Raw genomic sequence first — 15,501 nt, 5'->3', positions numbered from 1 at the left:
CACAGGACAGGAACAGCAGTGGGGACAGGACCGAGGGGTGGGGAGGGGGCCGAACTGGAGCTGGGGAAGCCATGTCTGCTTCAGGGTGGTAGTGGTACTGTGGTGTGTGTATGGCAAGGAGGGGGTGGGTCACCTGCTCTGACAGGCCTGCCAGTCAGCTGGAGGGGGCAGCAGTTCTAAGGCAACACTATAAACAAACAGGCACGCTGGATGGACAGTGTCAGGCCTCCTGGATCCTGGTAAAGGCTGCAGACGCTGCTCTAATATTCATCCCACTTGCAGCTTCAAACATTTCACATGGATTCATCATCTCGTCCTCATCTTGGGGAACGTCTCTCTTCTGCCTTGTCTCTATAGATCTGGCAGTGATTGACGTGTGGCAGTTGAAACACACTCACACTCTCACCACAGACCTGCTGCGACAAAGAATAACAAAGCAACCACACAAACGGGAACAGAATCTACACATTTAAGATGTTATTTTGGATCCTCTTATTATCTGCCATCATCACAGGCCATCTCCAGCTGAGTGCCCAGTCTGCAGAGAGAGCAGGCTTATCATCCCTATAAATAACACTGATCTGATCGGCTCTGTTTCTGACACACATCACAGCACTGTCTCAGCATAAACATCCCTCCTATTTTGTCTTACAAGTTTCTCCCTCCTCAGCTGCCACTCTGGCTTTTGCCCAAATGAATCTAATACATGTACATTATCAGTTCTCTTTAGGATTTGTCAATGTGCCCTCCATCTTCCTCCACTACAATCAGTGTCACCCTCTCACCCTTTTATAACTCAGCTCCTCCCTTCCTCACCCCCCTGCTCCCCATCTCCACAGCTCCTTCTCTCTGCTAACGTCGCCCCTCCTCCAACACAAAAGTACACCTTCTCTCTCTCTCTCTCTCTCCCTGCTGGTTGCCTGAGTAAAGACTCAGCTCTTGAGCAGTAAAATATGCTCTGCCTCCTCTTGCACACTCTCCCCGCTCAGGCACACTGGCATTGATGCTTCGCCGCAGACAGCCTCCGTTCAGCACACCCCCTCTCCTCTGTTTACCTGGCTGCGTGAGATTCCGATGCAGCTCCCCATCTTGTATTCCATGTCCTCCTCTGGTGAAGTGACTCTGGCACTACACGGCTGGCAGAGCACCTTTCTGCAGAACTGCATCGTTATCAGTCAGACTCAGCATCGCCAAAGCAGGCAGATCTCTGCTGGAGCTACAGAGTGAGTGTGTGCACGCCTCTGTGTCTGTGTGAGTGTGTGCCTCAGTGACTAATAAATGCCCTGCACTGCATTGCCTGTGGTGCGCCTGTGACATATATTTTCAAGCCATTGTTATATAAAAAAAAAAAAAATCTACATTACATAAGAAATCCAACCTAATCAAATGAGAGTGAAAAAAAGGGAGCTTGGGCTCACACCACTGCACGGGTGAGCAGACTGAAGCACTGCTACGGAGGGAGAAAATGCTCAGAGAGGGAGAGAGAGGAAGAGATGGGAGGCAGCAGAAAGGGTGCCTGTGTCTTTAAAAAGACCCAGGAGAAGGAGAGGATGGTGGTACATCGTCATGATGAGAACACACGAAGATACCAGTGTGTTCATCCAACTGCATCTGATCACAGTTAAGTTCACTCAGCCAAAATAGAGCAGAGGAAAGAAATTACAATTAAAAAATATCATGAAATTAGAATGACTCCATGAATAAAGGATTTTCAAATTACCATTCCAGAGCATACTGCTGTCAAATGTTCTGCACAATAGCACCGCACCGTACACAAATAGAACCCTGAGCAGAACATGTTGCAGTGCGCACAGTAACTACAGACACGAGTTTCAAGAGCGCAAACACACACACAGTCACATCCAGGCCACAGCTATTTTATGGTCATTTAATCTCCAGTCAACCTCATGCTTGATGCTGTGCCTCAGTGTTGCTGTAAGATTTTCTCTAATCTTTCAAGCTTGTGAGCCTGTAACATGAAGTCTTTACCCTTTGTCATCAGTTACATACAACTGTGCTATGACCGTCAGGCACAGAGCTGCTTTCCCCTCCTGCTCTATTCCAATAGTTCTACAGATGTGAAGAGGTGAATTATCATGTAATTACTAAGAAAAGAGGAAATATTAACCTTAAAAAAATTATAATCTTATAATCTTGTGTTGAGATCACCTTTTTTCCTATTTTCATGTCCTGTTTTTTGTCTCATGGCTCTTCAGCATTATCAGAAGTGTGTGATTAAAAATTAATTCAGCATGATCTATTAAAAAACATTTGAACTATCTCTTAAAATCTTATGGTGCTTATCAATTAACTGTTGTTATGATTAGAAAAATCACTCGGCAAAGTCATTTAATCAAGAGCTAAAAATAGAAATATTAATAGAAATACATGTTATATCAAGGGTCAGAATATCAGACATATAAACAGTATATTATGTTGAGACGAATCAATAATGTTCAGCGCTGAAAATAAATCAAAACAGTACCAGTTTTCTCTTCTTTGACTTTTATTATTCAAACCTATTAAAAACAGTAAAAATAAAATTAAAACAAAATGTGCAATTGAGTAACTATGATCTCAAGTGGGATATCATTGAAAATTTCTAAGATTTTGTTTTTATTATTAGAAATGGTAAAAAAAAACAGCAATACATCTAAAAACAGTTTCAGTTTCAGCTAGCAGAGAGTGGCACGGTCCCTCTCTCAATCTGTATTTGAAGGCTGAATCATTGTGTCTCTGATGTCGAAGACATCTATGAGCTCCTGGGAAAGAACAAACAGTTATAAATATAAAATGACCAAAGACAGAAAACAGAAATATTTATAGCAGGTCTTGTACTGTTGCTAGATTAAGATTTCTGTGATGAGGCCAAAACTTGCTAACCCTCCATGTCTTTGGGCTGATAGAGATGATGCACTGTTTACGGCTGCTTGATCCTCCAGCCTCCACCTCCCCTTCCTCTACAGGTGCTGAGAAACAAAAACACACATCAATTTACCTGGAGACATTTTATTGTTATTCTCCAGTCAGAATGATACAGCTAAATGTTATATCTTCTCACCTATACAAGGCAGTTTGGCACTATCCAGATACATCCGCGCCAGGCCGTCCTGAAAGACAGACAATGTTGTCACACCTGCCAACAGCCACTAGAGGGCAGACAAGCTCTGCTTAAACAAACTTCAGCAGAAGCCGCTCACCCTGATGAGGAAAGACGTGTGGAAAATGTTCTCTACTGTCCGAGAAAACGAGTTGGGGTCGATGACAAACTCATAATACGATATTGGTGATGTTGCTGACATGGAAAGAGAGACAGGTGAGACACACATGAGCGGATAATAATTACACAATGATGAAATGTTAACGTCTATGAGGTCAACTTTAAACTCACGGTCGTCTTGGTAATAACTCTTCAGGTATCCTAAAATCCTTTCCACCTCTTTCTCTGTCGCTTCTTGATGGGATTCATCCATTTTCTTCAGCTGACAACAATATGAACATGATGCAATTGCTCATACTCAAAACTGTTTACAAAGTCATGGTTACATTCATGCAACAGAGCCATGGAAGTGTAGGTCTAGCTACCTGAGTGGGCATTATCCTTTTAGCTTCCTTGCTGGGTGCTTTCTTTTGCCGTTCAATCCTTTGCTTTGGAGGAGGCGGCTCTGCATGGAATGAGCCCATCCTGATCAAGAGACCCGCAGGAGAAAAAAATCAGAGAAAGAAACCACTGCTGAGGGACAGTTAACCAGGGAAGATGCAATAATTGAAATAAAAATAATAACTAATAATAAACCTGTCACAAATTAAGAGTTTGCACTCACTCCTGTGATTCTTAAAGGTGGAATATGATTAACAGTGTGATGTTTTTTGGAGGCATAAAGACACCACCATCATATGTGGTGGTACAAAATGCTGAGGCACTCACATGTAATGGAAGGAGGGTGCCGTCCTGAAGCAGCACTCTGCCCTCCTGGCCACTCTGTGCCAGGCATCCTGGGGCAGGTAGCCATCAAGCCCGTTCTGCTCGTCCTCCCCATCCTCTAGTCGGTTCAGACCCATGAAGGACAACTGTTCGAGAAGCAGAGACATGTTCACATGATGTCCTGGTGCATTACAGACAAAAGCATTTTCATTTTTTTTATATTGTACAACAGTGAGCAAAACCTCTGCCACGTCCTGAAGACATTTTAATCTCAAGAACACAAATCTGGTTAAATAAGCAGCCAACAAAAATCTAATTTAAGAAATACAGTAACTATGAATCAAAGCCTGCACTGCAAGGATATTGGGATCAATTTATTATTCAGCAAATTGACAATTAAGTGAGTTATTTTAAGTAATCAAACCAAGTGGAGGTATCATGTAATGACACAATGCTGATGCCATTTTTGGTGTTTTTTTTATAGCTATTCTTACACAGCTGGATTTTTTTTTCATCTTAAAAGGCATGTTACATTATGTTATACATTTACATAGGAGGTATGACTGCTCTTCTTTACTTCAGAGAATATTTCTGCCTGTTAAACTGTTTTATTCTGAAGGTCCGTGACACAGGGCCATTGGTTTAGATTAAACACAGGATAAGAGTAGCAACAGAAACACCCTAAGCACTATAATAATATCACTGTGAAGCTGTTAATGTTGGTTTGGAACTTGTGTGTTACAGCGAACACTGCATTAATTTGGAGATAATGTGGCCACATGATGAAGGTGAGTACACTCTCCTTTCAGCTCTGTACCTGCCTCCTTGTCTTTTGCCTCAGATTAGGTACTAGGACATGATGTGTATACGTGATAGATATACTCACAAGATGCTCAGCGTACGCGGTGGGATCGAAAGCGGTGCCCTCAGCAAACAGTTGGCTGGCTTTCTCCTTTCCCAGGTCTGTGGCCACAACAAGGAGCTGAGCATCCAGAGCTGCTTCCCTCGCCTGCCGCACTGCCAGGGATCACAGTGAAATCAAACTCACCAATCTATAGAGCTGTCTGATGACAATGATGATATGTGATTCACATATGGTTTGTTTACTCTGGATACTACAAATGCAAAATTACACTGTACATAAAAGAGCAATTTAAACAGGCAATTTAGCATCGCTAATTAATCTAATCTAAATTAATTAATCTAAAATTTCTGTGGTTGCATCACACATGCATCAACTTTGCCCATTTCCCAATTCACCGAATTTCATAATAAATCACTGTCCTTTATGTACTGAACACATCAGTTTTTTTGAGGAAATTGAAGTCTGGGAGTGAGACTAATGATACTGTTTTGTGTACAATGGATGTTGCAGGCTTATACACTCATGTGGTGAGGTTAGAGGCATTATGATACTAATTGAATTCAAGGGCTGCCACCTGGGGAGCACCACCAGAGAATCACAATCTCTGAGTATATGATCATCATTAGAGATGGGGATGAGAAATCTCCTGTATCTGTGATATGTTTTCTCTTATAACTTACTGTTGTTATTATTTAATCACTATTGCTGTTTGTCTTGTTAATACTCATCTCTTGATGATGGTTTTTCAGGGACTTGTATCAACTGGTCATTTATCACTGGCACATCCCTGATTGCTGTTCAATAAGGGTGGCACATGAGGCTACGAAACGCTGAGGAAGTGTGTTTGTTTGCTGCTGAGCACATAAAAAATGCCCCCCCCCCAGTTTTACATCATACATACCGTCTTTAAAAAGCTTGTTTGCCTGTTCTAAAACTTCTGTGAGTTTGTTGTTGGAGGGACTCAGCATATCTTCTCTATTCTCTGAAAAACAAAAATCACAAGGAGCACATACATCAGAGACTTGTCAACAAATAAATACCAACAGACCCACCCTGCTCGTCTGTCTTACTCACGTTGCACGGAGTTGATCAGGTCCCTGTACTTGCTCCGTATTTCTCTCCTGAGGCCCGGGTCATTGTCGTCGTCTTGCAGGTCAGCTGGGCCGAAGGCAGAGTCCCCGTCGTCCGCGTCACTTTGCTGTTGGTCTCCTCTCCTGCGGCTAGAAGAGCCATTCTGCCGGGGAGCCTCCTCGTCCCCGCCGCCCCTGGCTCTCCTCATCTTTCACTGAGTAAATGACCTGCGTGTAGTCAGAAGAAAACACAATGACGCAAAACAGGTGCAATATAAACAAAGTGTGTGTCTGTTTGTCAGTGTTATAGCGAATTAACTACCTTCACACCGCAATTCCCCAAGACAGAGGACAAAGACAATCTGAATCTGAACGATGTTGTCAAGTTGTTGAATGTTTTTTGCGCTTGAAAACACTAACAGCCGTATTTTTAGGTTTAGCCAAAGACGTTAGAAGTGTCAAGATTACAAACCCATTACTCTAGTTCTTTTACAAAGCGGGGCAAAAAGCGTATGAGATTAAGTAAAATTCAGATTTCAGATTGAGTAACGCTGTTGCTTATGCTGATTAAAGTAATTCATTAGATTTACCAGCGTCCTGCTGAATACGTGCTAAACGACAACTAACCACAACTAATGTCAGCTACTGCAAAACGATGTTGCTACTCAGGAAGTGTTTACTGTTCAGCTAATGTTACATTGATTCTCAACGAAATACAGCCTTGGGGTTATTGCAGGCACAATATGTGGCTAACAAAAACTCTAAGGGAGCCAAGATATCAAAACAAAATAAACAAAACAGAACAAACCCTATCAGACGACCAGCCGAACCAGAAGCAAACGTTTCCCGGGCCGGCGGCTAAAGCAAAAACGGAAGTACTGAACTGTTTACCATCTCGTTTCTGTCGCCTGCATCCTTGGTCCGAGCTAACGCGAGTTGGTGTTAGCTAGCAAAATCAGTTGTGTTAGTAACTTAGCCGAGCGTTTAGACTTTTGACCATCGCGTCCTAGTAAAGGCCACGCTAAAACTAAACTCACAGTATTCCCTGACTGCTGTTCCACCAAGTCTGCCCATTTTTCTTTAAATAACTTCAACGTACCTGCTCTGCACACAGACACAAGGCGCGCCAGGAGGATTTCATTAACGTTGAAGCGCTGAAAACGAAGTTAGTTCTGTATCGGCACGTTCTTATCTAAGAGAAAGGAAACTGAAAGTTTAAGTTCCACTATAATAATAATAACAGCTATAACAACAACAGCAATACTAATATTAATATGAATACTACTATAATAACAATAATTATAACAATTATTATAATAATGGTAGTAGTAGTAGTATTGCTGTTGTTGTTGTTATATATTTTTAAAAAGTCACTTCTGCCTCACAACAAATATTGAATTATTACTGGAGTATAATGCAATAAAAGTACAGTGAAACAAGGAATAAGGAGAAGAACGGGGAACACTGTTATTATATTGCCACATTTCAAGACAATTAGAGAAACATAATTAATGTATCAATCAGTACATATAAACCCATGTTTTACTTTCATTTTATAGTTAAGATAAAACTCTATGATATCATTATCAGACCCCTAAACATCTGAGGTCACTGTTGATGTTTTAGATGAAATGGTTATTAGATATTGAAGTAAGTTAATGTTTGATCACATTGTGAGCAAAGAGGAAATTTGGCTGGTGGTGCCATAAGATACAAAGTTTTATATTTTTAAGGTAAAGATATTAACTATGAGTATATCATTACTGAAAAGCAAAGCATCCAATTATTGCACTGGGTAGATTATTGTAAAAAGTCTATCAATTTTTAATTGTGTATCAAATGCTGCTAACCTGTTATTATTTAATAAGAATGCGTGGTCTTGTTCTACCAGCTAAACTACAGTTTACAATTAAGTTGAGCAGACTTCTGAATAAATAAAGGATCACGTGTCGTCATGGTGCTTTAAAATGGAAAACAATTCAGACACAGCGGACTGGCCTTCAGTGGCTTGGCTTGGCTGGCATCGACTGGCCTGTCACCATAACTGTCTACAGTCTTACATTCTTAAAATAGGATTTGCAGCATTGCTGTACATCAGTGTACAGTTAGTCACTGGAGGTAATACAGTGGCCTAATTCTACCTAATTCTACCCACATTTAATGAGCACCGGCCTAAAATGTTGGATACTATTACTATTATTCTTAGATACTGACAACTGAAGTACAAATTATCTTAAAAAAAAAAAAATTCAACTGAAAATGTGTAATATTGCCTTTTGTTACACACAAAATCCAAAATGATTGTTTGTTAGTTTATTTGTTTATTTAGTTATGGCAAGCTACAATTCAGTTTTCTTCCCTGGACCTTTTTTAATTATTATTGTGACGAAGGTGGAACTAACTTCAGCGCAGGTCGACCGCCGTCAGCAGCGCAGACGGTCGTGCAGCCGTTAGTGGGCGCTAACGGCTGCACGACCGTCTCTGAGCTCTGACGGCCGCTCTGTCGTTTACGGTCGTTGTTTTGTTGTCAGGGTAACCAGCAGCTGTGACGTTCCTTCACAACGGCACGAGTTTAAAATGGTTAGTGTTGTTTCCTCGTTTATTTGTTTTTATTTTATCATTACATTATTTTTTAAAGGAAGTTAAAACATACTTAAGAGTAGCCTAAAACACACTTTCACCATAGGCTATAGCCTATATCATTTTTGATCATATTAATATTACATATACATAATTATTGATTTGATTATTTTAGCATCAACAAAATGGATAAAAGTTCAGTTGTAAGGCTTAAAAGATTAACCTAAAGAAAGTTGTTAAGCTTTTAGTTTTAGGCTTCTTGTGTATGTATCATCATATGATTCACTACCCAGCCTGGGCCTACTATAGGTATTTATTATTTATTTTATTGTAATATGCTACATGTAGCCTACAGTTGTTCCACTTACTTATAAAATTAAATAAAATTAAAGTAGGCCTATAATTTAGCTACAAGCAGAAACGAGGTCAGCCAGTTGTTCTACTATATTATAAATTCTTGAACGTTTTCTCGGGTTTGTATAAATGAAGCTGTCTTTAACATTTTAGAGGAAGGATTTTGAGTCTCGGCTTCCCTGCCTGTGATTTGTCAGAGGCAGAGACGCAGCTTTAATCCCCTCATGACCTCTCTGGACAGCCGCAGGACTGCGCAGGAGCTCGGGAGAGGGAGAGCCCTGAGCCCCGGAGCTCAGCAGGTGGTTGAGCCGGTGTTTCATCATGGCGGAGCCGCGGTCCGCCTCCCCCGTGCTTCGCCTGGACCTGAACAACTTGGACTTGGCCGAAGCAGAGAGGAGCCGGTATGTGTTGACCAGCCCCCGCTCCCTGGAGTCCTGTGCGCGGCTCGGTGTCAAACCTGTTGAACTTCTGATTAAATCCCTAAACGAGCTGATTGCTGAGCAGAACGACGCGCCCTTTGAGGCGGTGAGAGTTATGCACGAGTCCTACGAAAAGGAGAGAATGAAGCTTCTGCAAATGTGCCGAGAGGAGAGGGAGAGGATTATCCAGGCGGCTGGGAACAGGTGGCCAAGCAGTGACAAAGTCTCAGGCCTGAAAGCGGAGCCTGGCACCAAACTGAAGGATCACTCAGTGCAGAGACAGTCCATCCCATATGCAGATCTGTGCATTAAAGGGAAACCTGTCAGCAGGTCCTCCTGTTCTGCTGCTGGTAACAGAGACCCGGACAGGAGCACAGTCTGCAGCTTCAGTCAGGGAGAGCTCAGACACTCCCCAGTTATTGAGACGAAACTGAAGAGGCTCACCAAGGACATCAAAAAGAAGATGTGTGTCACTGTGTCAGAGAGAGACCGCAAGATCGCAGCTCTCATGCTGGTGAAGCACCAGGAGGAGCAGGTGCACATGAAGCTCTGTCAGCAGGAGGAAGAGCAACGAGAGGAGGCCCGCAAGCAAGAGGAGGCCCAGCGGGCTCAGGCAGAGAAAAAGAGGAGGAAGAAACTGAAACAGAGTGTGAAACGCTGGCACGAGGAGCTGGAGGCCCGCAGGAGGCTGAGGGAGCGTCACGAGAAAGAGAAAGCGGGACAACTTGAGCAGGAGGTACTGCTGCAAGAAGACCGCTGGAGGAGGCTGAAAGAGGAGGTGGAGGCACAACGCAGAGAAAAGATGGAGGCTGCACAGAAAGAGGCAGAGGGTCGCAAACGCTACCAGGAGAAGCTGCTGAGAGAGAGGCAGGAGGTGGAGAAAAGGGAGCGAGAGATGGAGAGACAAGTAGCGGTGGAGAAGGAGAAGAAGGCCAAGAGGAGCAAAGTGTTGCTGGAGAAGAAGGAGAGGATGAGGCTCCGGGAGGAAAATCACAGGGAGCTGCTACGGCACATCCTGCTGAAACAGCAGGTGGAGCAGCAGGTGGAGGAAGAGGGGGCGCAGATGAGGAGCACCCTTGAGAAGAAGCTGCGTCACTCCGGTGAGAAACGCGCCCAGGCTGCAGAGGCACGGCTGAGGGAGCTGCATGAGCGGAGGGCCCAGGAGGAGGCGCAGATTCAGAGAGCGCAGCTGAGGGCCAAGCTGCAGAGCGTCCAGCAGCTCTCACACAAACAGATCCTGGTCCAGCTGAGCCAGCGTCGCATGGAGAGAGCCGCCCTGCACGCCTCGGCCCAGCACAGGGACAGAGCCCAGCAGACTCATCAGCGCAACAAACACAGGCAGCTCTGCCACCAGAAGCTTAGAGAGAGGATGCAGAGAGAGGAGGAGGCAATGAGGAAGGTCAGAGAGAGCTACATCTTCATGAAGGAGTGGAAGAGGGAGAGGCTGCGGAGACAGCGAGAGCAAATACAGGAGGAGGCGCAGACGCTGGCTCGGGCCTCCTTTCAGATGAGGGAGAGAGTGAGACAGCAGACGCGCAGTCGAACCTTTGATCGGATGGCTCTGGAGGCTCAGCTGGCTGCGTCCCTGAGCCGCATGAAACTATAAAACTCTGAGACCTCCCATCCTGGCTTCAGAAAGACTCAGAACAACACAGGAAAACATCCCTCGTATCAGCAATCGAAAGTGTAGCAAGGATGTGCCATACAAGTATGTGAATGTGTTACAACCAGAAGAACAAAATGTTGGGGCCCCGAGCTGCACAGAGGGCCCTGCAACATGCCATAGTTCATTATCATATCAGAGGTGTTTTCACAGGGCTCCACATTTCTAGCTCAATGAGGGATGTGCAGAATATCAGCAGTGATTTAAGGGGTTTAATGACTCACAGAGTTTATGAGATTGTGTCATAGATTTCCCATTTTTAAAGTTCACAATATTGAAATGCATAAAAAAGCTTAGACTGAAACTGGAGTTCTGCCTGACCTCCCGTCAGGATAATCAACACAGTGCAGTGCGGTGTGGTTTGTACGGAACGATCCAACATGACACTGTAGTATTACAGCCCTGTCTTACTCGTGAGACAGGGTTTAGATAAACAGGAAGTCGGGGGGAAAGGTTGAGTTTTTAGCCTGTGGAAGGTGCAGTGCAGAGCAGTGCAGGTGAAGGCTGCAGACCAGAGAGCGAGGGGTTAAATTGTGGTTCATGGCCGCTGGGGTGCTTGAGGGCTGACATCAGTGTTTTGAATTTGATATAAGCAGCCAGAAGAAAGGAGGGCTTATGGGAGAATTTCAGGAAGTTGAAGAGGAGCCAAGCTGCAGTGCTGTGGATGAGCTGTGTGGGGGCGTAAGAGGCCACAACACTGGTTAATGTTTGACTCCTCACATTTGGTTTTTTTTTTCTGGTCCTCTGACTTGCATCTTATCTAAACACATCACGGTCTCTCACAGAAGCTTTTTTTAAACTTTTGTATATGAATCAGGGCAGATTAAGCTAAACTTTAAATTAAATTACAGGATTAAAGCAGAACCAGTGTTAAGTAGAGTGACATTTATGTCGAATATAAACAGCTCTGTTATTTATATTTGAATGTTTCTTCTCACTTTACAGTATTTTAATAAATTATACTTTAAAGTACAACATGTCTTAATCTTGACATTGTGTTTCCATAACTCTGATGGTTCTTCTATGTCCTGCAGTCGAGGGTAGTTGATAAAAAGCAGTTGCAACATGACACTTTGACCATTAAAAATGGATTAGCATCAGGTAGTTTACGTCTGTATCAAAAAATGTGTTGTGTTTGTGTGGGGACAACAGCACAACATAAAGCAAACAGCCATCCGACCATGAACAGACATGTTTTTATTTCATATAAACTTCTGTATTCACTAAAGAATGAACACACAGGAATCATCAAAATTTAAATAACTAACTCTTGAAGTGATCTATCCATCTATGATTGGAGGAACCCATTGTCAGCCACCTCTTTCTATCTCTTTATGTCTAACACATGCAAAGAGCTGAAGGACTTGCTACATATTCTTACAGACGTTTCACCACACATCCAAGAGGCTTTGTCAGTTGTACTGATAAAAATTACACACAAACATTTCACATCCTTTCTCTTGGTAATTTGCACGATTGCACATTAATGAACTGAAAGTCTTTTTTCAAGCGTCCAACTATACAAACAAACTAAGAAGAAATACAAATGCACGACCTAGATCTCTTATTGTTTGAGCAGTATCAAATTATTTGGTTGTTCCTGTAAATCTATCCAGTTACTGGGATTTCACCACTGACCATGCCAAACTCTACTGAGGACAATATATTAGCTATCAGATTCTTTACACCTCCTGCAAAGCTCTTTTGATACACAAACAATAGTTGGACTTGAAGGAAGTTTCACTGAAATGAGAACACAATAAGGTAAACTCTCTTCCAAGGCATTCCGTACAGGTAGTTTACACTGTAGAGTGTATTATACAGGTGCTCACAGTTTTCCTTTCAGGTGTTGTTGCACTGCCCTTTGCACTGCATTAAACTCAACTGCCCCAACGTCCCTTCCTCAGTCGTCATGCAGCCCGAGAGCCAGCACCATCGGGAGCCCTACCCCGAGGATGAGAGTGAGGCTCTCAAGGAGCCCCAGGTAGCGCTGCTGGTGGGTCTCGGCTCCTGTGTGCTGCTGGAGGTCAGAGGAGGGCTGGCCTGTCCTGCTGCTGCTGATCTCTGGGAGAACATGCACCGTGGCCACGTAGAGGAAAGTCCCAGCTGAGAACAGCATCCCCACACCTGTCGCACTGAGCTGGCTCTGAGATGAACTGCCAGACTGCAGGCACAAACACATCAAATCAAATAAAACCAAACCACTGACTCAAACAAATACTGAGATATAATCTTTTAGCTGCTCTCTTACTGCATGTAGTATGAAGTACGTGGTGATGGCAACGATAGGTGATGCGGCTGAAAAGGCCAGCAAATGTCCCTGGATGTACTTCTTTTCAAGGCCTGCGTGCATCAGAAAGGAGACCAAACCAAAAGCCGCAGGCGCCTAGGAGATATGGAGGATGGTCAGGTCTACTACATTTTGTTTGTGGGCAGTACTGCTTGACGATACACTGAAGTGTTCTCTCAGGGAACCTCACCTTGTGTAGAATCACAGCAAAAAATACTATGACTTGCACTGTCACTTGACCCGTGGCCACAGCAGCACCCAGTGCAAATCCATCAGCTACATACAAATAAAAAACAGTGTTAACAGTCACAACAATCTACTTTTTCAATGGTTGTTTGTGCCTCCAAAAGCCTCCCAGCTTTGCTTTTAACTCAGAGAAGTTATGTCATTCGAAACATAAAAGACTCAAACAGTGAGGAAATCACATGCTGAGTCACATGAGGACTTTCACAACTCCACAGCTTTGCTGGGGATTTTCCATGCTTGTGGCAACATCTTGTTCATCTTCGGCAAACACAAGTCAATAAGAAAGTGCAGTGAATATTTGGTTGGATAAATACCTGCAGCATGAATAACCAGCCCCAAAGTGGCTGTGATGCCCACACTGTTAGGCAAACTGGTTGTGTGGTCTGAAATGAGACATGGCACATGTTGTGATGATAAATTAAAAGATACACTACAGGTGAAAAGTTTTAGAACACCCCCATTTTCTCCAGTTTTTATAGAAATTTAAGCAGTTCAGGTCCAGTGAATCACCTTAAATGGTACAAAAGTAAGCTGTAAACTGCCCGATATTAAGAAAAAAAGGTTGTGAATTAAATCATGTAAATTTCATAGAAAATGGGCCTTTTTCAGGGATTAAGATATTAAGCAATGGAAGTAAACAAAACCTTGAAATTTATGCAAACAGTTCCTACAGGTTGATGAGTTACAAGCCCTCTGTCTGTACAAAGGCAGCGTTGGATCAGCCCGTGTTACCCTCTGATGTATTATCAGGAGATAGCAACATCAAAATCTTATTATTTAGCTGTTGTCTGTAATTTCAGAAACACTGAAACATCACACTGTGCAAATGCCAGTAGCAACTAGACAAATGGAGATGTTCAACATGTGGAGTTGACATTCTGCAAAATGAATCTCGTATAGATTTCTGCCAACTTGCCACGCATGGAGATGTAACTTCCGATTTGATCCACTACAAACATGAAGGTGAACCCGAAGGTTAAAGCCACTCCGATGAAGAAGCGGGGTGGAAGGCCTCCTTCTGTGGAATCTGTGTTTTTCTCACTACCATTAAGGCCAGACGGCACATTAGAGGTGGAGGATGCTGCAGAGAGAAGATGAAGGATAGGAAGAGCTTTTGATCTCACCCACGTAAAAGAGAGCAAGGCAGAGAGACATACATTCAAATGACTGAGCCACTTTGATCCCCATGTGCCTCATCACTCTTTTCAATGGGCTCCAATCAAACACAGATGTAAATTTTGTGGGTGAGGACGGCGTGGATTGTGTCTGATCTGCTGGCAAGGCAACCAAGCAAAGGGTCTGACAGGTCCTCATTCAGCTCATTGTTTTGTTTGTATTTGGGGGATGTGGGAAATATCCCCCACTCACCTTTCCATGACTCCTCCAGCAAGCCCACCCCCTCTGGGATGGTGATAGCCAGTGCAGTCCCACACAGCAGTCCTGCCCCCAGGATGGAGACGAACTGCAGGCTTTTCTAGGAATCCACACATGACTTCAGCTGATCAGTGGGACCCTTCCCCACCGTGAATCAGTGATTTATTTCACAGACAAAACAGATGAAGTGATTTCTCAGATTTCCGTGGACAGAGGAAAACAATTCATTCATCATAAAAAAACAAAAACAAAGATATAAACACTGCAGATTCAAACAAAGTTAGATGGCTGCAGTCACTGTGGCACCGCTCACTACAAGGAGGAGTTAAACATGAGAGGAGGCAGACACTTACCTCAGACAGTCTGAACAACAGTGGGATAAATCCGAGCAGAAAACAACCGACAAACATCGCAACCGATATAAAAGTAACAGCCAAGCCTCCGTCCATGACGGCGACTTCTCTGTAACACAAGCGGTGGCTCAGTTTTCCGATGGGCTACATTTTAGACTTACATCCCCCTGAAACCTGGCAGCCTGCTCTCCCGGAGCCCCCGGGGTTTACATGTTGGGTAACAGAGGAGATAAGAGCCATTCTGTCTTTCCACGTCGCACCGCTCCCCCGGCTCCTCTGCACCACAGCTGCATTTCCCTCCCAAGCAGCACCCAGTGTCGGACACCGGGAACTGCACCCCCCGCCCCTGCCAGCCCCCCCGG

The 15,501-nt window shown here is 43.7% G+C and overlaps 4 protein-coding genes across 13 annotated transcripts in view; 1 reads left to right on the top strand and 3 right to left on the bottom strand.

Annotated features, from left to right (window-relative positions):
- Nucleotides 1-1,418, bottom strand: part of tacc2 (transforming, acidic coiled-coil containing protein 2) — a 50,207-nt gene extending 48,789 nt beyond the window's left edge. For 3 of the 6 annotated variants that reach the window (XM_071481225.1, XM_071481221.1, XM_071481224.1), the window contains exon 1: nucleotides 1,056-1,405. In XM_071481225.1, coding sequence (XP_071337326.1) covers nucleotides 1,056-1,166 — 111 coding nt within the window. In that variant the 5' untranslated portion in view covers nucleotides 1,167-1,405. Of the gene's footprint in view, nucleotides 1-1,055 lie in introns of all 6 variants that reach the window. The other 3 variants (XM_071481220.1, XM_071481223.1, XR_011691444.1) reach the window with 2 other exon arrangements.
- A 1,066-nt stretch (nucleotides 1,419-2,484) lies between these two features.
- On the bottom strand, nucleotides 2,485-7,082 carry nsmce4a (NSE4 homolog A, SMC5-SMC6 complex component). 4 transcript variants are annotated; one of them, XM_071481228.1, is made up of 11 exons: nucleotides 6,960-7,082; nucleotides 5,865-6,088; nucleotides 5,692-5,772; nucleotides 4,812-4,942; nucleotides 3,929-4,071; nucleotides 3,586-3,685; nucleotides 3,392-3,482; nucleotides 3,201-3,295; nucleotides 3,062-3,110; nucleotides 2,884-2,969; nucleotides 2,485-2,762 (listed from the first exon to the last, which is right to left on the bottom strand). In XM_071481228.1, the coding sequence occupies exons 2-11, from the start codon at nucleotides 6,067-6,069 to the stop codon at nucleotides 2,703-2,705; spliced, it is 1,041 nt and encodes a 346-aa protein (XP_071337329.1). In that variant the 5' UTR covers nucleotides 6,070-6,088; nucleotides 6,960-7,082; the 3' UTR covers nucleotides 2,485-2,702. The 4 variants fall into 4 exon arrangements, with proteins under 4 accessions (XP_071337329.1, XP_071337332.1, XP_071337331.1 ...); XM_071481231.1 differs by lacking the exon at nucleotides 6,960-7,082 and adding an exon at nucleotides 6,752-6,895; XM_071481230.1 differs by lacking the exon at nucleotides 6,960-7,082 and adding an exon at nucleotides 6,669-6,892.
- A 1,307-nt stretch (nucleotides 7,083-8,389) lies between these two features.
- Nucleotides 8,390-10,968, top strand: LOC139623188 (coiled-coil domain-containing protein 177-like). Of its 2 annotated transcripts, none has more exons than XM_071481217.1 (2): nucleotides 8,390-8,440; nucleotides 8,992-10,968. In XM_071481217.1, exon 2 carries the CDS (start codon nucleotides 9,116-9,118, stop codon nucleotides 10,817-10,819), a length of 1,704 nt encoding a protein of 567 aa, XP_071337318.1. In that variant the 5' UTR covers nucleotides 8,390-8,440; nucleotides 8,992-9,115; the 3' UTR covers nucleotides 10,820-10,968. The 2 variants fall into 2 exon arrangements, with proteins under 2 accessions (XP_071337318.1, XP_071337319.1); XM_071481218.1 differs by having other exon boundaries at nucleotides 8,398-8,440; nucleotides 9,036-10,968.
- Nucleotides 10,969-12,053: 1,085 nt separating this feature from the next.
- On the bottom strand, nucleotides 12,054-15,408 carry LOC139623189 (zinc transporter ZIP9). Its single transcript, XM_071481219.1, has 7 exons — nucleotides 15,140-15,408; nucleotides 14,781-14,886; nucleotides 14,329-14,493; nucleotides 13,727-13,795; nucleotides 13,357-13,442; nucleotides 13,128-13,262; nucleotides 12,054-13,040 (listed from the first exon to the last, which is right to left on the bottom strand). The coding sequence occupies exons 1-7, from the start codon at nucleotides 15,233-15,235 to the stop codon at nucleotides 12,780-12,782; spliced, it is 918 nt and encodes a 305-aa protein (XP_071337320.1). The 5' UTR covers nucleotides 15,236-15,408; the 3' UTR covers nucleotides 12,054-12,779.
- Nucleotides 15,409-15,501: the final 93 nt, after the last annotated feature.

The sequence above is a fragment of the Trachinotus anak genome, unplaced genomic scaffold, assembly GCF_046630095.1.
Source record: "Trachinotus anak isolate AG129_WGS33_773 ecotype Australia unplaced genomic scaffold, CSIRO_AGI_Tana_v1 ptg000007l, whole genome shotgun sequence".
Taxonomy (NCBI): Eukaryota; Metazoa; Chordata; class Actinopteri; order Carangiformes; family Carangidae; genus Trachinotus; species Trachinotus anak.
Note: the sequence above shows the minus strand (reverse complement) of the source record. Positions and strands in the feature narration are given on the sequence as shown.

Coding starts and splice junctions, on each gene's coding strand:
- LOC139623189 (XM_071481219.1), bottom strand. CDS start 15,235: ATGGACGGAGGCTTGGCTGTTACTTTTATATCGGTTGCGATGTTTGTC. Junction 13,443..13,726: donor GCTGGTTATTCATGCTGCAG/GTATTTATCCAA, acceptor ATTTGTATGTAG/CTGATGGATTTGCACTGGGT. Junction 13,263..13,356: donor TTGCTGTGATTCTACACAAG/GTGAGGTTCCCT, acceptor CATATCTCCTAG/GCGCCTGCGGCTTTTGGTTT.
- LOC139623188 (XM_071481217.1), top strand. CDS start 9,116: ATGGCGGAGCCGCGGTCCGCCTCCCCCGTGCTTCGCCTGGACCTGAAC.
- nsmce4a (XM_071481228.1), bottom strand. CDS start 6,069: ATGAGGAGAGCCAGGGGCGGCGGGGACGAGGAGGCTCCCCGGCAGAAT. Junction 5,773..5,864: donor CCTGATCAACTCCGTGCAAC/GTGAGTAAGACA, acceptor TTTGTTTTTCAG/AGAATAGAGAAGATATGCTG. Junction 3,296..3,391: donor GAGTTATTACCAAGACGACC/GTGAGTTTAAAG, acceptor TTTCCATGTCAG/CAACATCACCAATATCGTAT.